The sequence below is a fragment of the Diaporthe citri genome (genome assembly GCF_014595645.1).
Source record: "Diaporthe citri strain NFHF-8-4 chromosome Unknown scaffold_3, whole genome shotgun sequence".
Lineage (NCBI taxonomy): Eukaryota > Fungi > Ascomycota > Sordariomycetes > Diaporthales > Diaporthaceae > Diaporthe > Diaporthe citri.
This window is the reverse complement of record NW_025064848.1, coordinates 3,794,747-3,816,600: the sequence shown is the minus strand read 5'-3', so window position 1 is coordinate 3,816,600 and position 21,854 is coordinate 3,794,747. Positions and strand designations below refer to the sequence as shown.

The following is a 21,854-nucleotide window of genomic DNA, read 5'->3' as shown; positions in this document are numbered from 1 at the left end:
AAGAGCTCGGCTGCAGATCACCCCGGTGCCACCTGACATGGACAGCTTACGAAAGGAGAATCTTGCTCCATTTGGTCGAGTCATCGTCCCCAGACACTCCAGAGAGACAGGTACTCGGTATTACGTCTAAACAGCCTGAGAGGATGTGCCTGACTCGACTGTTGTACACTACTCACGCCGGGTCCTTAAGTTCGGTAACGGAGGGAAGTCTAATGCTATGGTGGCATCTCGCGTTGTCCGTCAACATTTGAGCCCAGTTTGAATCGACCAAAATTTGACATTAATATGTCGCATAAAGGCTGCTAGAGCAAAGCCTTGGCAAGTTTTTTTGTTCGGATGAGGAGACTTTACGTGGCCATACATAGAAAAGTTGCGTTGAAAGATCTGGCATATCTTTTTGTTGTCCGTTCAACCTACACTATTCTAAATCATAAAACCGCCCAAAGGCTCGTTATTGATTAGTCTTCTGTGATGTGTTGAGTGAAGTCGCAAACCGGAAGAAGATTCGGATCAAAGATAAGCATAAGGGTAAATAATCTATCTCTGTAAGTAGGAATAGTATTAATGAGACGGTAGTAGGCTTAGCTAAGAAAGACAACAGGGGAAGAAGTTTGTCGGTAAGACAAATTAATTCCCGACTGTTCGTGACTAATGTGTCCTAACGGCCAGCAATCAAGTCTATATCAGTATTGAAACAATTGTCCAGGTGTTATCACCTGGCTTCTATTTGGCCCAAACTTGATTTCAATGAGTGCAAATCGGGGAATATTCACATAGTAGCACCCACTACATGCCTAATTGTACACTGCTTAAACAATATTTCAAGTCAATTATTCTCATAATCACCCAAAATACACCAAAAAATATGATGATTAATTTATGGCGTTTGCAGTGGATTAGATGATGTCCTGTACTCAGTGATGCATTGTTTCTTGCAGGTAACAAGAACAATTAGAAATGCATTTCGCAGATTTGAGCGATTGCAGAAACGTTCAGATCGCGAGGGAGAGAAACAAGGATGCAGTTTGAGATAGACACCCACCCCAACAGCCAGTGTTAGAGATATTCACATCAGGGGACAACCCCGCGTACAGCTCAGTGTACGCCCCGTTCAGCTGCGGGTACATGAAGAGCCTCTCCGCGATGCGGAAGAAGAAGCCCTGGTCGCGGTAAAGGTCCGACTGAAGGTTCCCCGGGTTCAGCGAGAGGCTGACGACGCCATCCGCCTGGTGCCGCCGCGCGTACTCCGTCGCGTGCGCCCAGTTGGCGATCTTGCTGTACCAGCACCGTTGCATTCCGCTCCTGGGCTCCTGGGCCTCCGGGCTGAGCGTCTCGGGCCTGACGCCGACCCTCTCCTCGGCGAACATCTCCGCTGCCGACGACGATGTCCAGACGACGCGCACCGTGCTGGCGGGCTCTGAGCGGGCGGTCGCGGTGAGAACTGGGGTCAGGAGCCGCGAGAGGAGGAACGTGCCGAGGGCGTTTACCCCTGTGTGAAGCTCGTGGCCCTGGGGCGTGAGTGCCATCTCCTTCGTGCCCGACAGAACTCCTGCGTTGTTGAATAAGACGTGCAGCTTGGTCTCGGATTCCAAAAATCGCTGCACCGTCTGATTTATGGTGCTCAGATCGGCGAGGTCCAGCCTGATGTAGTGCAGGGAGCCAGCGGACTTTGGGATAGTCTTCTGGATATCTGCAATCGCAAATTTTGTCTTTTCTTCTGAACGGGCTAGCATGTAGATTTTGGCACTTTTTGCATAGAGCAGACGGGTCAGTTCTTTCCTAGTACCCGTGTTGGCGCCCGTGATGATATAGATCTTGCCGTTGAGGTCTGGTAGTTCCTTTTCAGTGAACTTGGGTTTTGGTGGGAATGCCTGGGTCAAAGTGCTCTTCAGCGTTGGGCGCGGCGCCATCCTGATATCTGGCCACGAGCAGTTGGATGTGACAGTGTGCCAGGTGATATTAACATAGAAGACGAAAGGAGGTGCAATTAATATAATGCAATCGCTCCGTGAACGGTCGAGAAAGATCAAGCAAGGCAGTTTCCGAAATCGATGAATCCAATGTTTGGTGAGCAAAAAGGCATACAGCTAGGACATCTAGAAATCATACAACAGCAGCGCAGCTTTATTTTCCAGGCATTAGGCGTCACTGTATATTGGACTTGGCTGACATCGGGGGACCAACAGTATCCGAGCCTGCGGTTGAGGTCACCGGACTCGGTTATCCGCCGCACCACGAGACGTTGTGTGGAAGGCTACAAGTGCCGTGAGGGTTTGAAAGCATGATTGTAAAAGCGTCTATCTCCTAAGAGTAGTTTAGAAGGAGGAAACAAAAGAAATCTGGCTATTTAAGCATTCCAGAAAGTGGTTGCAAACCAGGGTTAGGGATGTGCGTGCAACACGTTGCAACCAACACGCAGCATCCCAAGTGGAATAATCGGTGATAATTTTTTTTGGCTCCCTAAGTCCGAACGTCGTGCAGGAAATATTTGGGAGCGGAGTTGACTTTCTTTCCGGCTGCTCACGCGCTTATAAGTTCGATTGCTGGAAAATGGTGGTACCCATGGGGGTGTGGCCGGGATACTTGCGAGTACAGCCAGGCGCAGCCAAGGAAGACACGTGCATGAAGACAGAGACAGTTCGGTGAGCCATTGGAAACAGCGCTTGGAGGATATCACCCTTCCTCAAAACGACGGATTCCTGCAGCCTCGTTCCGTCCCGAGCAACAGGGAGGAAACAGGCCGTAAAAGCCGATTCGTTGCCTACTTATAACAGGACAGAAAACCTTCGCAGGTAAGGCTTGGATAATTGCATATCAGATGACCGCTTGAGTGCCTACAACTTCCAGACTATCAGACAAATTCACCCATCTTCAATAATGCCGTCTCCATATCAGCTCCCGAAGAGACAACTCGGAAAGAATGGGCCGCAGGTACCGAGGCTGGGCTTTGGGCTGATGGGCCTCAGTGCCGCGTATGGTGCGGTGCCGTGAGTGCTACCAACTTCGACTGCATGGCTCGAATTTGTGGTCATTAAATTATGTCACAGGCCTGATGAGGAGCGCTTCAAGATCTTGGACCGGGCCTGGGAGATGGGCGCGACCTTCTGGGATACCGCCCAAGAATACGGGGACAGCGAGGTCCTCATCGGTAAGTGGCTCGCGAAGCATCCTGAGCGTCGCCAGGATATCTTTCTCGGCACCAAGTTCGGGATTGCGTGGAATATCAACGATGGCAAGGTCGAGATGCATTTAGACACGAGCCCCGAGAACTGCCGCAAGACCTGCGGAGAAGCCCTCCAGAAGCTCGGCGTGGACTACATCGACCTCTTCTATATTCACCGTTTCGATGAAAAGACTCCAGTTGAGAAGACTATGGAGGCTTTGCTGGATCTGAAGAAGTAAGCTCCCATTTTTTTCACTGACTTGGATTCCCGTCCTTCAATCCTGCTCTAACTAGCGTCATCATACAGACAAGGGAAGATAAAGCATGTCGGATTCTGCGAATGTTCTTCGGAGACCCTTCGTCGCGGTTTGGCCATGGGCCCCATCGCAGCTGTTCCGATTGAATACAATCCCTGGACGCTTGATATAGAAGGCGAAGTGGGCACGCACCTACTGGCGACCTGCCGTGAGCTCGGAGTCGCCGTAGTGACCTTCAGCCCCCTGGGGCGTGGATTTCTCACCGGAAGGTTCGCCGTAACCCACCATCGGCGTCGCTGTTTACACCCATGCACCCTTACTGACGGTTGTTTCGCGTCAGGTACAAATCACCTGACGACTTAGAAGCGCACGATGCCCGTCGGATGCTCCCGCGTTTTAATGCGGAGAACTTCCCCAAGAATCTCGAGCTCCTGAAGATTTTCGAGGATCTCGCGGCTGAGAAAGGTGCCACCCCAGCGCAGGTGGTTCTGGCTTGGGTTCTGGCACAGGGGCCAGAATTCTTCCCTATCCCAGGCACCAAGAACTTGAAGTACCTGGAGCAGAATCTGGGGGCGCTCAAGGCCGAGATCACGGCTGAGGATGATGCTCAGATTAGAGAGACAATCGATTCGATGGGTGGAGCCGCCGGTGGACGAATCCCAGCTGGCATTCCAGGCTGCTTCGCTGACACGCCACAGTTGTAGTTGACATGTGGGCATTCAGTTGGAGCATCAACCACGAGATAGGAGTGGCGATCTGCTTTGTTTGATTTCGCTACAGATGAGGCGGAAAATCCCTACTAGCATACCTTACACGCTGCTGACACCTGACATCGAATCCGCATGACCACATTTGGTACTCAAGACTGTATTTTCAGTGAGAATCAAGGGAACCCGGTGGAGACTCCCTGTTAATAAGTGTATAGCTTCGACGGAAAAGCTTCAGTCTGTTGGAATATTCTAGATATCTAGGCTATTATTAATACGGGATATCCTTTTCCCCATACGTTTGCCACTGTATGGAGGATAATAACTATAAATAAGGGCCTTCCCTCCTATAAAATAAATATTAGCTAGCTTAATAAACTAAGCATTTAACGCTATTATTTCAGAGATTATAAGCTCCGAAGCTAACCCAAAACGGCAACATTAATTTAATATAAAAAACGTATATTACGTAATACCCCTAATTGCCATTACTTCTTAAACCTTTTAAATAAAATAAGCTTTATACTTAAAAATATACCTTTTAATTAATTACTTAATTAAGCTAATTAATAAGCCCTTAACTAATTAAATCGCCCTATTTAATATTATAAATTAACCTTATCTCCTAACCCAAAGCCCATATATAAAAACTACACTTCTTTTACTTAAATACTTAATTATTTCTTTATTAATACTTAATTTATTTATATAATTTATATATTATTTAAGAGCCCTTATTAAGAATAATAAGAGCATTTTTTTAGATTTTAAAAACTACACTAAATTAATATTAAAAACGTAAATTTTAATAAATTTATAATAATTTTTAACTCCCTTAAAAATACTTAATTATATTTTAGCTATCTTTAATTTATAATATCTTAAAAATATATTATTTAAAAGCCCTTCTTCTTTTCTTTATAATTATATTACTTTAATATTTATATTTTTATTTCTTAACTTATTAAATTTATTTAAAATTTATTATATTTTTCTTTTTATTATTTTAATTATCTTAATAAATATTTTACTTATTTACCTTAAAATAATATTTCTTAATAAGTATAATATTTTATTTCTTAATAAAATAAAAAACTATATATATTAAAGCATTAAAATTTAAGCTTAGCTTAAAAAAGAAAATATTATTAAAAATAATCTTAAGAATCTTTTTAAGGCTTATTTTTAACTTAAAATAAAAAAGCCTTTATTAATATTAAACTTATATATAAATAGGGGCTTATTATATTTATAAAAGATATAAATAATGCTTAAAAAACATAAAATATACTTAAATTTTATTATAAACCCTTTAAATTTATAAGCTAATATTTACTTTATAAAGAATTCTTTAATATTAATTTTAATAATTTTAAGATTATAAAAGAATATATTAATAAATTAAAGCTTTTTTTAAAGAATTTAAAGGCTAATAATATAATTCTTTTTAAATAAGTTATAATTAGCTAAATTCTTTATAGCTTAAATAATAAATATATTAACTTTATTTAAAATATAACTTAAAGTTTTAAAAAAGATTTAAATACTTATATAATTAAATTTCTCTTCTTTAGCTTATTAAATAAAAGCAAAAGTAAATTCTTTAAATTATTTATAAAAGCCTTATATATAAAGAATAAAAAAAATAAAAAAAAGATTATTATATGCCTTAATTGCAAAATAAAGGGCCATACTTAAAAGAATTGCTATTTCCTTTATTTAAATAAGGCATTTATTAGCTAAAAAATAAATAAATAAAGAAAAAAAAAGGAAAAAACTACTTTTTTAAAAAAGAATATAAGCTAAGAAAAACGGGAAAAAATGCAAAAGCAATTCCTAGCTTTATTAGCTAGCATAAAGTCTCCCATGGCTTTAAAAGGCGCTTAAGAAAAACCTATAGCCCATACGGCTATAAATAATTCAATAGAAAATACTAAATATAATAAGAATTTATTAAATCTCTTATAACTTTCTTTTAATAACTTAATGGAAATTAAGGTAAATAACCCCTTATATACTTTATATATATATATAATAATAATAATAACTAATAATAATAAATTTATAAGAAATTAATAATATATAAATTTCATAAAAATAGCTATAAATATTGCTATAAATATAATAAGTTTTAAAAATATACGCCTTTTTAACATTATATATATAATTAATAAAACTATAAAATAAGGTAATATAAATATTATATTTATAAATAAAATAAGGAACTTAATAATTAAATTTCTAAAAATAAATACTATAAAGAAATTCTTTAATATATATTATATACCTTCTTTAAGTTTAAATATACTTAGTTATAAATATATAAGTAATAAAATTAAACTAAAATTAAAAGGAAATATTATTAAATTATACTCTTAAGAAATAAATAAACTAATAACTTAAGGATATTAAAAAAACGGCTTATACTTTATAAAAATTAATATAATAAAACAAATAAACAAGCTTAAATATACCTCTTAAAAAATATATATAACTTAATAAAATTTAAATATAAATAATAAAAATAAAAAAGAAATATATAAATAGCATTATAAACTAAGCCATATAAATATCCAAGCTTTAGAAATATTTCTTTAAAAATATAAAATAAATATATTAATAAATAAACCTATTTAAAAATATATAAGTAATTATAAAATATACTTAAAAGCTAAATATATAACTAAAATAAATAAAACTAGCCTACATAACTAAGTATATAATATACTTAAAAGAGTATATAGTGATATAGGCGGTCCCTTAAAACCTATATATAATAAATATAAATATTATATATTATTCCTTAATAAAAGAACTTAATATTTAAAAGTTTCTTTGCTTAAAAATAAAGACGATGCATTAAAAGCTTTTAAAGATTATAAAAATAAGGCAGAAAATAAATATAATAAAAGAATAAAAGAATTCTTTACTAATAATAAAGGCAAATATATAAATAAAAGATTTAAAATCTTATTAAATAAATACTTTATAAATTACCATACGACGCCCTTATATATAAAAGAACTAAATGGCTTAATAGAAAGACTAAATTTAATTATAATAAATAAAGTAAGAAGCCTTTTATATACGGCAAATTTACCTATATATTTATAGGGAGAAGTAATAAAATATGCTGTATATTTATATAATATTACACCCTATAAAAACCTAGGGTATAAATGCCCTTATAAGGTAATTAATAAAAAGAAGCCTTATATAAATAACTTAAAAATATGGGGATTTATTATATATTTTCAGAATAATAATTATAAAACTAAATTAAAACCCAGAAATAAAAAGGGCATATTATTAAATATAATCCCAGAATTAAGTATATATTAAATATGGGATATAAAAATAATAAAAAGCCTATATTAGTTCGGGATGTTTAAATATTAAAAGAATAATATATAAATAATAATAATAATATTAATAATAATAATAATAATAATAATAATAATAATAATAATAATAATATAATAATAATATTAATAATAATAATAATAATAATAATAATAATAATAATAATAATAATAATAATAAATAATAATAATAATAATAATAATAATAATAATAATAATAATAATAATAATATAATAATATAATAATAATAATAATAATAATAATAATAATAATAATAATAATAAATAATAATAATAATAATAATAATAATAATAATAAATAATAATAATAAATAATAATAATAATAATAATAATAATAATAATAATAATAATAATAATAATAATAATAATAATAATAATAATAATAATAATAATAATAATAATAATAATAATAATAATAATAATAATAATAATAATAATAATAATAATAATAATAATAATAATATAAATAATAATAATAATAATAATAAATAATAATAATAATAATAATAATAATAATAATAATAATAATAATAATAATAATAATAATAATAATATATATATATATATATTCCAGAATTGCAAGAATAAAGGAAAGAAAATAGGGAAGTAAATTCTCCTCCTATTTTAAATGAAATAATAGTTCAAGGCAATTTAAAAGACTATATATATACTATACAAGACATACTATTAAATAACCAAATATTTATGTTAAATTCCCAAGAAAATATATTAAAATACTACTTAATTGCAGCTAATATTAATAAACCTTCTTCTTTAAAAGAAGTATTAAATAACCCAGAAAAACCCTTATAGGTTAAATTTATGCTAAATAAAATATATAGTTTATAAGAATAAAATACTTATATAATAATGGATTTACCACCCGGCTATATAGCTTTAAGGGGGAAATGGGTATATAAAAAGAAATTTATAAATAACCCAGTTATTATAAAGCTTAGTTAAGTAGTAAATAACGAGAATAATATTAAATTTAAATTTAAATGGGTTATTTAAGGATATAATTAAAAATTAAGCATAAATTATTTAAAGACTTTTTCTATAGTTTGCCGCCTTAAGACCTATATTATTATTGGCGGGTGCAGGGGATTACGTAAGAAATGGTATTGCGCTAAATTCCGGCTAGCTATAAAAAGCTAGCTTTTATGCTTATTTTAAATATTCTTTTAAGAAATTAACTCTTTTCTTTTCTTATATATTTAATGCTTTAATTAAGCTTTTCTTATTTTTAAGAATTTTTAAAATATTTATTTTTTTCCTTTCTTTGGTTCCCTTTTATTCTTATCTTCCCTTTTTATTACGTTAAAGCTCCTTCTTAAGTTATCCTTAAGAGGGTTTAGCAGAATTTATTCCTTATTATTTAAGTAGCTTATTTTTATTAATAATTTAGCCTAGGCATAATTTTGGTTTTATGCATCTTTAATTAATAATAAGAAAAATAGGAAGTTAGTTATAAGTTAGTTATTTATTAATTTTATTTCTTTTTATTTTTATATTAAATATTATTAAATTATTTTATATTTTAGCTTAAAGCTTTAATTAAAGCTTATATTTATCTTTAACTTATTATAAGAAAAGTTAGATATAATTAAATTTATAATAATATTATAAGTACCTTAGGATTATTTTTAAGTTTTAAAGTACTTTTTATGCTTTTAATATTTAAATAAAATATTATCTTAGTTTTATATTAATATATTATTAAGCTTTAAACTTATTTTAAGTTTCTTATTAAAGATTATACTTAAAATATAATAATAATATAAACTTAAAACTAAAATAATAAATTTAAACTTTATAAATATTATTTAATATTAATTAAAAATGCTTTAAACTTTTAATTAATATTTATTATTATTATTGCAACCTTAAGTTTAAAGTAAAGGGGGCTATAATGCAGAATTAAGGCGCTTACTTTGCTTGCTTATAAGTTTAATAAATAGCATTATATTATATATTTTTATATTAATTAAATTATATAAAAGACTTAAACTTAAAGTATAATTTTGCTTAGGCTTTAATTAAACTTAAATTTAATTTACTAAGGATTTAATATAGTATTAATAAGCAAGGCATTAAATATAAATTTAAAAGCTTTCTTTATTATAACCTTATAATTCTTATTTCTTAATAAAATATCCTTTTATTAAGTTTATTTTATTTATTATATTTATTAATACTTTTATCTTTTAAACTTTAATTTAAATATTTTATAATAATATTAAAAATAAATTCCTTAAAAGCAATTACTTTAATTAAAGATATTATTGCTTTTAAGTTTTTTTATTTTACTATTATTTTAATAGGAATTATTATAATATATATGCTGCATTCTTAAGCTTAAAGTTCTTTTAAATTTACTTTTACTTTAAGAGTACCTTTAAACCTTAAAAATTATTTATTCTTTTTTATTTAATATTAAGAAAGGAATCCTAAGAAACTTATTAAGGAAAAAGGGAAATTTAATTCTGCTTATTATTAATTAAAGCATTAGCCTTGCTTTAATTAAACCCTATAATCCATTGCTAATAATAAGTTAGGGATTTAAAGCAATATTTTAAAAGTTTTACTTTTTATTAATGCAATAATTTTACTATAAATAGCTTTATTTATAATTTATAATTTAAATATCTTAAAGTTTAATAAAATTAATATTATTAAGGTTTTAAATAGCCTTAAGATTATTACTTATTAATTTTCTTATTTAAATAATTAAATCTTAAAATTACTTAAGCAATGCTATATTACTTTAAACTTAATAAGAATAATTAAAAGTATTATTACTAAATAATTTATTTAAAAAGATTAAAAGGAAAAACTTTTTATTTTTTATAAGTTTAATAATTAAATTTGCTATGCAAACTTAATTATAATTATTAAAGATATTATTTATAATAACCCTTATAATAACTTAAAAACATAAAAAGAGAAGATTATAAAATATAATTAAAAACTTAATAATATAAATAATATCTTTCTTATTATAACTTAGCCCTTTTATAAAGTGCTTTTATTATATTTAAAAAAGTAGCTAGCAAAAAAAGGAATTACTTATAAGTTAATAAGGAATATTTTTTAGCTAAACTTTAAGTATGCCTTATTAAAAGTTATTAACTAAAAACTTAAGTATTTTAAGCAAAATAAATATTTATTTATATAGAATAATTTTAATTAAAATTTACTTAATTTAAAAAGGCTAAATTTCTTTTAAGAAAGTTAAAATAATTTTAATTCTTTAAATTATCTTTAAAATAAAAACTTATAAGCTTAATAATTTTTATTTAAATTTAATTATATTAATATTATTAAAAGATATAGTTAAGATTTATAAAATATAAATAAATTTATTAAAAGGTTTATAAAGTTAAAACTTAATTTAATTAAGTTTAAAGATAAATTTAAGTTATTTTAATAAAATATTAAAGCTTTTTTTTATAATAAATAGCGAAGTAATTTTAAAATAATTAAATTAAGGGCTATAAATTTTATTTAGCAACCTTTAATAAGATTTAATTAAAATAATCTTAATAATAATAAGGCATAAGCTATAATTTTAACGCTTTTTTTAAAAAAAAATAAGTTACCTAAAGTTTATTATAGCTATACTTCTTAAGATTATAATATATATTAATGCAATAAGCTTAGGTAACTTTCCTTAAATAGCTTATTAATAGCTTTTAAGCTAAAGGGGTTATTAATATTTCTTAGCTTACCTAAAGATACTTAAATTAACTTTTTAAAGTATTTAAACCTTACTTATATTTAATTATATTATAATTAAAGTAACTATAATTTAAAAAGATATATTTATAGTTAGTTAAAGTTTTTATTTAAGAAAGAAAGATTTAATTTACCTTATATAGTTAAATATTACAAGCTTATTAAAGCAGATCCTTTATTTAAAGAAAAAGCCTTATTAAAAACCTTAAAAGTAATTTAAAAGCTTAATAATTAAAAGAAAGTTAATTTAATTTTAATACTTATAAATTTTATAAATTATATAATTTATATTAAAGAAAAGCTTATAATTATAAGTAATAATAAGCTTTTTTAAATAAATATTGCTATAATTAAGAAAAAATATATAACTAAAGATATTAAAGATTAAGATAAAGTTATAAGAATTATAAAGGCTAATTAAGCTTAATTTAAAGATTTTAAAAAAACAAAAAATAATTAATCTTAAATTATTAATAATAAGTTATAATTAAGAAATAAAAAGAAAGTAAGAAAAAAAAAAAACTTATTTATTAATTAAAATTAAATTTAAAAAGAAAATATTAAGTTTTTTATAATAAAAGTAAGCTTAATAAGTATAATAAACTTAAAATTAAAAAAGTATATTTAATAACCCTTATTACTTAAAGAAAAAGCAACTTAAGTAATTTTAACTATAATTATTAAAATAAATGCTATAAATATCTTAATGCTTAATAATATTAATTTAATTTTAATTAAGTACTTATTAATAATATAATTTAAAATATATATTTTATTAAAAGTACCTTTTAAGTTAATACATTTTAAGAATTATATTAAAAACTTATTTCTTAAAGTTAATATAATTATTTTTTTAAAAGATAATATTAAGGCTAATACTTTAATTAATTTATTATAAATTATTTAATATTAAATTAACTTTATTACTATATTTATTATAAATATAATTAATTAAAAATATTTTAATTTAGCTTATTTAATAATTTATATAAAAGTAAATAATTACTTTCCATAACTTAGTTTTTTAAATATTAAAATTAAAATAAATTTCTTACCCTTATTATATTATAAATATAATAAACTTTTATATACTTTGCTTAATAATATAAACTTAATAATATATAATAAAGATTCCTTATCTTTAATTAATATTATAAAAAAGTAAGTTTGCATTAATTTAAATAAAATTAAAGCTATGTTTTTTATTATTAATAATAAAGCCCTTAATACCTTATATTATATTCTTTTAAAAATGCCCTTTTTCTTAAATATAAACTTAATATTTAAATAATTAAGGAAATATCTTTATACCTATTTTACTCTTAATAATATTAAAGTAATATATAATTTAAAATAAAAAAATTAAAAGCCCTTTAAAATAGCTTTACTTAAGAAAGCTTAGGTTCCTTAAAAATACCTATTAGCTTTTAAAAGCATTTCTTTACTTTCTTTAAGCCTTAATTAAAGCTTAATATTAATTAATATATTAATTATATTAATTTATTTTAATATTAAAATAAAAGAAAATAAAAAGGTTTTAAGTATTTTTTTAAATAAAAATATAAGAAGTTTAGTTTTTATATTTATAAAAAAACTTTTAGCTAAATTTTTAAAAAATTTATTAAGTTAAAAAAAAAAGGTTAATAAATATTAACTTATATTTATAATGCTTATTTATAAAAAAAAGCTATATATATTAAAAAATAAATTAATAAGATTCCTTTTACTTTAATTATTATTAAATTAATTAATAAAACTATTTAACTTTTAATTAAAACTCTTTATAAGTAAATAAGCATTAAAGTTTATCTTATAAATAATTATTCTTTTAATAATATTATTCCTAAGAGTATAGTTAATTAAAAACTTGCTTATAAAGAAAGAGTAAAACTAGCTATAAATAAGAATTATAAAAGTAAATATAATACCTAGATTTAGCTAAAGTTTTCTTTAATTAATAAAGGATTAAGATTAATGCTTAATTAATTAAATATTTTTTTATAAAAAAATTATAACTTTTTTTTAAAGTAAGAAAAAGAAATATTTACTTATTTACTTTTTAATTAAGAAAAATCTTTAGTATAAAATTAGTTTTATATTACTTAAATTAATATTAATATAGCGCTATTATAATTTATTTAAATAATTCTTTATAAAGCATATTAAGTAAAGATAATTTAGCTTTTAAAAGCCTTAAGGGAAATAGCTATTAAAATGCTTAGGAATTAATAAGCTAATAAAGTTATTAAGGAATTTTATGCTACTTATAGGAATTAATAATTTTTTATAAAAAAGAAAGACTTTAATTATTAATTTATTAATAATATCTTAAAAGTTAATAAAGTTATAATTAAAGATGCCTTTATTTTACTATTAATAAATAAGTTTACTAAGGAATTTATAATATATAAAATATTATTTCTTTTTAACTTTTTCTTAAAATATAATTAAATTAAATTAAATAAGAAAAGCTAAGATATTATAATATTTTTTACTTTAATTAAATTATTTTAGCAATATAGCTTACTTATAAAAGCTATAAATTCCATTACTTAATTTATATAATATATAATTTAAATCTTTTATAACTTAATTTTTATAATATATAAACTCTTTCTTAATAATATTATAATTAAGGGTTTAAAGATAAATTATAAAAATAAAGAAATACTTACCTTATTAAGGATTTAAAAATATATAGCTAAGTATATTAAGAATCTTAATAATATTCTTTATAATTTTAAGCTAGCTAAAGAAGTAATTAATATTATTAAATTAAAATAATATAAATAATAAGCTAATATTATTAACTATATTTATAAAATATTTAGTTAATTTTTATTAAATAAGAAGATTATTAAAATTAATAAGTAAAATACTTATAAAAATATAATTAAGCTTAAATCCTTTTTAAGCTTATTAAATTTTTATAAAATATAAATACCTTTTTATAAGATTATTATTAAGCTATTATTTAACCTTTTAAAAAAAAGTATGCCTTATTAATAAATTTTAAATTATTAAAAAGTTATAAATGCTCTTAAAGCTATAATTACTTTAAAGCTATACTTAATTAATATTAATTATTTTAATAATAAAATTATTCTTATAATAAATATAAGTTTTAAGGGATAAAATGCATGCCTTATATAAATTAAAAATAAATTGCAATACTTAGTTTAATATAAGAATGGTATTTAAATAAGGGCTAAAAAGCTATATAATGCAATAAAATAAGAATATAAAGCTATTTTATATATAATTAAGCGCTTATACTTTTATATTTATAACGTTTACTTTATTTTAAAGATAAATTTAAATATTTTAATTTAATAATTAAAGGGATTTGCCTTAAATATATTAAGTACCTATATTATAAGATAGCTAGCTATAATTAAGATATATAATTTCACTATTTATTATATTAAAGGTTTTAAGAATATTATTATAAATATACTTTTTAAAAAGCTATTAAGGTTATTAAATAAGGTAAATTATAAATTTAAAGAAGATATTAAAAATTAATATAATGCTGCTCTTAATTAATTATTTTAACCCTAATTATTTAATTAAGAATTATTATTGCTTAATAATTATTTTTAATTAAAAGAATTACTTAAGATTACTTAATATCTTTACTATAAAACCTATCTTAAAAACTTAATATTATAATAATAATTATTCTTTTATAAAAAGGCTTATTATTTCTTTATTTATAAAGAAACTCTTTAAAAATAACTTAAAAAGAATTTACTATAATAGTGAATTATAAATAACCCTAATTAAAAATAGGAAATTATTAAAAACTACTATGCTTCTTTTAAGTATTATAAAAAGGACGCTATTTATTTTTAAATTTAAGCCATGTATTATTAAAAAGGAATATATGCTAATATTAAAAAAGTCATTACTAATTATCCTTATTATAATAAATAGGATATTTAAATTTATAATAATGGAATTATTTTAATTATATTAAATTAACTATTTATTAAAATTTATATTAATGTTTAATATTTACCTTTTAATTAAGAATATAATAAGCTAGTTAAAGAATAATATAACTTAATAAAATAGGTTAAAGCTATATCTTTTAAGGTAGTTAATTTAAAAAGCATTAAAAAGTTCTTTATTTAAAAATTTCTACTTAAATAAAGGCTTTTAATAAAGATAATAATAAATAAGGAATAAGAAAATATAAGTTAATTTACTTAATATCTCTTAATAATTAAAGTTAAGAAAATTATAATTTTAGCATATAACCCTTATATTAATAGTATTATTAAATATAAATACTTTATTATTATAATTATTATTAGAAAGATGCTTAATAAAGGGATTAAAGGCTAGGTATAAATCTTACCTTATGCTTTCTTTATTAATTAAACTTTTCTTAAAAAATTTTATAAAAAAAGTTTTTTTTATCTTTTTTATAGCTTTAAATTAATTATTTTAATTAAGATTACTATTCCTATATAGCATATTCAAACCTAAACTTTAAATATATTTCCTTAAAATACTTTTAATTCCCAGCTTTAATTACTCCTTAATCTCTTATAAGATATAAAGATAGCAATTAAATTAATTTTTAATTATAAGAGGAAAGCTATGCAATGAAATATATATATTATAGTTTTTTTTAACTTATTTTCTTAAAAAAGGATAACTTAGTTTTGCTTATTAATAAGCAAAAAAAAGCTAATTATTCTTTATTTTAAAAACTAATTTATTATTAATTTAATCCTTTTATTATTTATAAAATTTATTATAATAATATTTATAAATTTTAAATACTTAATAATATTTACCTTTTAAATATATTTTTATTAAAATAATTAAAAAGATTTATTAATTATTTTAAAATTTAGGAACTTAAACCTTATTTACTTTAAGAAACCAACCTTATAAGTATTATAAATAATAATAACCCCTTTTTAAATATTTTAATAAATTTTAGTTTATTTAATCTTATCTTAAATAATCTTAACTTTAATTACTATTAAAATTAATTAAATATATCTTTATTTACTACCTAAGCATATTAATTATTTATAAACTTAAATTTATTAAATTCTTTAAACTTTAATATTTAAAATGCTAAATTTATAATATGCTTATATATAAAGCAAAGAAACTTAAGAAATAAGCCTTTATAATTTATTAATATTCCTTTGCTTTAATTAAACAACCCTTAACATTCTTAATATAACTAGCTTAGCAATACTTTTAAATCTTAGCTTAAGTATTTATTTAAGGGGGGTTTATCTTTTCTTGCATATGCATATATATACATTTATTATAATATGGAATTTCTTTTTATATATATTTATTTACTTAATTAAATTTAGCCTTAAGTTTAAATAAGAAATATTATATTTTTAAAAAATATATTATAAAATATATTATATATTTATTTATTATTTTCTTATTAAAATTAAAAACTTTCTTTTCCTTTTTAATAACCTAATTTACTTTTCCCTTTTTCCTTTTATCTTAATTATTATTTATACTTTATTAAAAGCTTATTTTCATAATTAGCATAATAAGAATTTTGCATTATAAAGTTATAGTTATTAGCCTTAAATAATATTAGCCTTTTTATTTTAAATAATATTAAAGCTAATTATTCCTTTAAGCTATATTATTTTATTAATAATAATTATAAAGCTAGGCATATTCTTAAACTTTACTTATTTAACTATTATTACCTTTTATACTTTTTTTATATTACTATATTTATTAAAAATATAATTAAATTTCTTAATATAATAAATATAATTAATGCAAGCATTATTATAAAAACTATATAAAAAGCAGTAATTAAAAAAAAGGATTATAATAAGGATATTCCTATTTATAATTAAGAAAAAGTTGCAGCTTATATATTTTAAGTAATATTTATAAGGGGAAGCGTTTTAATAATTATAAAAGACTATAAGTAAAGTTACTTAATAATAATAATTAAAGTAATTATATATTATTATTATATACTTTTTATAAAAAGCCTTATTATTTTTCTTAATAATAATAATAATATTTATATAGCTTTTAATTAAATTCTTAATATTATTTAAAAACTATTTTTTTTATAATTTATTAAGAAACTTATTAAATAGTTCCTTAATTGCCTTTTTAAAGGTAAGATTGGTAAGTTATTAAGCAAGGTATTAATTTTATTTAATATTAATAATTTTATATATATAAATGCTTTTTATAAAAGCATTATAAAAGATAGTTTTAATGAATTAATCTTTATTAAGGATGTCTTTTAACTTAAAAAAAATATAAATGCCCTTAATTAAAATTTACTTAGCTTATAAATTATAATAAATAGCTTAAAAAGGAAAAGGGAAATCCTTTTGCATTAAATTTTTTAATTTTAATTAAAAAGGGTTTAATAATAAAAATACTATTATAAAAAGATATTTAAGGATAAAAGGATTATAATATTTTGCTTTAATTTTAGCTTAACTTAAAGGCTAATTAAAGTTAAAAGGATATTAGGAAGAAAAAAAAGAAAAAAGAAAACTTAAGAAAGGAAAGGAAATTTATATATATAAAGTTGCTATAATAAAAGGAAATAGGCAATATTAATAATAAGCTACTTTATTATTAAAAAAAGTAATTTATTACCTTGCTTTTAATTAAGGTTAGTTTATTACTTAAAAGAAATTACTTATTTTTAATTTCTTGCTTATAAAAAAATTATTTATCTTTTTATTATAAAGGAATTTTAATTAGGTAGCCTATTTTAATTTATACTTAATAAATTTATAAATTAAAAAGGGAGTACTTTATAATTAACTGTTATTTAAAAAAAATAGGAAATTATATACTTTTTTTATTTTAATCGTTAATAAAATAATAAATTAATGGCTTTTAATAATAACTTATAAGCTTTCTTATCGCTTTTTTTTTTTAATTAATATAATTATTTAACTTAAGGGAAGTAAGTTATTAGCTTTTACTACTTTAGCTTATATATATTGCTATACCTATTTATTTATAGCTAAGCCTTTTTCCTTTCTTTTTCTTTTTCTTTTTTTTCTTACCTTTATATTATTATTAATTAAAGGTTAAAGGTTGGCTATTACTTAGTTATTTTAATAATAATGTGTTTTTAATATATTAATCTTTCCTTTATTTAATTTTTATTTAAGAATAAGTAATAATTATTTATAAAAGCTACTTTAAGCTATAGCTAAACGTTAATTATATTTCTTTTTTATTTTTAATCTTTTTTATCTTAATTATTTATATAATAATTTTTAAAGGTATAAGGCTCTTTTTATTACTATATTTTCTTTTTTTATTACTTAACTTTTATTACTTATTTTTTATTTTATTACTTATTTTCTTTACTTTCTTTCCTTATAATTAAAAGCTAAAATATCTTTTAATTAAAAAGGCAAGGTAAAAAAGCAATTTTAATTACCTTTACGCTATAAAATACCTTAGAACCTTAATGCCTTAATTTTAATAATTAAGCTTATTAATTTAAGAAAGAATAATTTAATGCTAATAATTTTAAAACTTCCTTATTTTAATAACTTTAAAGACTTGCTTAGCAAAGTATTGCAATTTTTAAATATTATAAATATTTAAAACTAATAAAACTTTATTTAAGAAGTAAGTGCTAACTTTTTTAAAGATCTTTTTAAAATAAGAATTATTATAAATAAGGTTTGCTTAAATAATATTTAATAATTTTAAACCCTTAATTAGCTATTATTTTTTAATATAAAATAAATAGCATTTAATAATAAGCTTATAAAGATAATATAAGAATATTTTTTAAGTATTAATTTTTATCTTAAGTTAAGAAAATTAATTAAATTAATAAATTTAATAAAATAATATTAAGCCTTTCTTACCCTTAATTTCTTTAATATAAAAGGAATGCTTTATAAATATAAAGAATTAAGAATTTAATATATTATAACCCTTATAATTTAGCAGCTTTTTAATTTTTAAAATATTGTATTCTTATTTAAAGAATCTTTATATTATAATTATACCTTACTTAAGAAATATTAATAATATAAATTAATAAAGGATTATAAATTTATTATTATACTTATTTATATACTTAATTATTAAATAATAGCAATTTTTAATAAGATGGAGAATTATTACTTATTATAGAATAGTTTTATATTAAGAAATAAAAAGAGTAAGATAAATAAAAATGTTAAAGTGCTTATTTATAAATATTTAATAGCTACTTTAAAAAATAAAATATAAGATTTTAATAAGGAATTTATATTAAGATTAAAATAAATTAATAAAATATTTTATAAATAATATATTGCTAAGTTTATTAAAAATTATTTTAAGGAAAATTAAGGAAAGAATAATTAAAAGGTATGGAATTAAGTTAAGGCTTTTTTAATTAAAATTATATATTATAAGATGCTTAAAGCTATTGCTAGCATTATTACTTAAATATTTGCTATTTAATTAAAGCTTAATGAAATTAATAAAGCCATTTAAATATCTATATTAATTCCCCTTATTAAGATTAATAGCATAAAAGTAATTAAAGCAAGAAGTAAGCTCTTATTATAAAGGGACATTATTTAATAATAGCTATTTAAATTATAATATATTAAGATTGCTATTAATTATAAAAAGGGCATAAAAGAAATAATATTTTTAATATAAATTAATTTAATAATTTAATTTTAAATATTTAATATATAATAAGGCATAAACTTTTAAATAACTTAAAATTAATTAAGTATAACTTTAATTAAATAAGCTTTTAGCTTAAGTATTACATTATAGGATATTTTAAAGCTAATAAAAAATGCTTGCCTTAATATATATAAGAATCTTTCTTATTTATTTATTTTAATAATAAATATAAATAAAATTTAAAGCATGTTAATTAATTTAAAATAATTAAAATAATAATAAAGTTTGCTTAAGGATAATTTAAAAGGCTTATAAATAAGTTAGCTAAATAATTAAATATAAGATATAAATATTAAAAGCAAAAGTATTATAAAAAGCAAAAGTAAAAGTAAAAGCTTTATAAGAAATAAAAATAAAAGTTAATAAAGTTAGCATATTATGCTTAATATAATAATTAAAAGAAAGAATAAATTTACTTTCCATTTTATAAAGGTATTTAAATCTTTAATAGCTATATTAATGCTAATTATTAAAGCAAACTTTAATAATTAAAAGAATATAATTAATAAATATATTGCTAAGTAAGTTTTAAAAATATTTAAAGCTTTTATAAAAAAATAAAAGTTATAATAAGATAAGTAAATAAGGAATTAAAGATAATAATAATAATTAGGATTATAATAAAGTAAATTTTAAAACTTAAAGGCTTAATTAAAAATAATAAAGTTTTATTTTAATGGTTTTTATAATATTTATTATAAAATGCTTAAAAAGAGGTATATTAATAAATATAAAGAATTATATAAGAAATAATATTATATTAAATTTTAATTAGCTATAAAAAGCTAGCTTTTATGCTTATTTTAAATATTCTTTTAAAAAATTAACTTTTTTTTTTTTTTATATATTTAATGCTTTAATTAAGCTTTTTTTATTTTTAAGAATTTTTAAAATATTTATCTTTTTCCTTTCTTTAATTCCCTTTTATTCTTATCTTCCCTCTTTATTATATTAAAGCTCCTCCTTAAGTTATCCTTAAGAGGGTTTAGCAAAACCTATCCCCTATTGTTTGGGTGGCTTGTTTTTACTATGCTATTAATAATAGCTATAAATAAAGGATATTTTATATTTAATTATAACGTTAAAAACGCATTTTTATACTTTAATATTAATTTTAAAATATATATAAAATTACCTGTATATATATATAATAAACCAAAATATAAAAATAAAGTTGTAAAACTAAATAAAGCTTTATATAAGCTAAAATAATTACCTATGCTTTAATATAAATACTTAAAAAATATATTAATTAAGCTAGGATTTATTATTTACCCATATAATGAAGAGGTATTTATATACCTTAATAAACAAATTATATTTATATATTATATAAATAATATTATCGTTATAAGACCTAATAATAATGATATAAATTTAATAATTAATAAATTATATAAAAATATAAAACTAAATTTTTAAGGAGATTTAATAAATTTCCTTAAAAGCGATATATATATAAATAGAAAAGATAAATAAATAACCATAAACCAAAATAAATATATAAATAAAATATTAAAAAGATTTAATATAAAAGAAAAGGTTGAGAAAAAGGAAATAATTCCTTAACTTACACTATATACCCCTAATAGAAAATTAAAAAAATACACTAACTAAGCTAATAAAAATACTATAAAATTATATTAGCAATAAATAGGGTTTATATTATATACTAGCTTAAAAACAAGGCTAGATTTAACCTATTTTATAAATAAGTTAGTTAAATATATAGCAAACCCAGGACCAAAGCATATAAAAGAATTAAATAAAATATAGGAATATATATATAAATTCCCGCATATATTTAAAATATATAATTACTCTGGAAATAATTTACAATTAATAAGCTATATAGATTCAAACTAAGGTAACGATATATTTATTGAAAAAAGCACCTCTAGTTATATA

General features: G+C 22.1%; 3 protein-coding genes across 3 annotated transcripts; 2 read left to right on the top strand and 1 right to left on the bottom strand.

The window, feature by feature from the left end:
- Nucleotides 1-896: 896 nt before the first annotated feature.
- INS49_008627 (uncharacterized protein) lies at nucleotides 897-1,910 on the bottom strand (the record flags this gene model as incomplete). Its single annotated transcript, XM_043169366.1, has 2 exons — nucleotides 897-908; nucleotides 1,071-1,910. 2 exons carry the CDS (start codon nucleotides 1,908-1,910, stop codon nucleotides 897-899), a joined length of 852 nt encoding a protein of 283 aa, XP_043027046.1.
- A 967-nt stretch (nucleotides 1,911-2,877) lies between these two features.
- INS49_008626 (uncharacterized protein) lies at nucleotides 2,878-3,402 on the top strand (the record flags this gene model as incomplete). Its single annotated transcript, XM_043169365.1, has 2 exons — nucleotides 2,878-2,987; nucleotides 3,048-3,402. The coding sequence occupies 2 exons, from the start codon at nucleotides 2,878-2,880 to the stop codon at nucleotides 3,400-3,402; spliced, it is 465 nt and encodes a 154-aa protein (XP_043027045.1).
- A 401-nt stretch (nucleotides 3,403-3,803) lies between these two features.
- Nucleotides 3,804-4,124, top strand: INS49_008625 (uncharacterized protein; the record flags this gene model as incomplete). The annotated part of the gene is made up of 1 exon (XM_043169364.1): nucleotides 3,804-4,124. The coding sequence occupies one exon, from the start codon at nucleotides 3,804-3,806 to the stop codon at nucleotides 4,122-4,124; it is 321 nt and encodes a 106-aa protein (XP_043027044.1).
- Nucleotides 4,125-21,854: the final 17,730 nt, after the last annotated feature.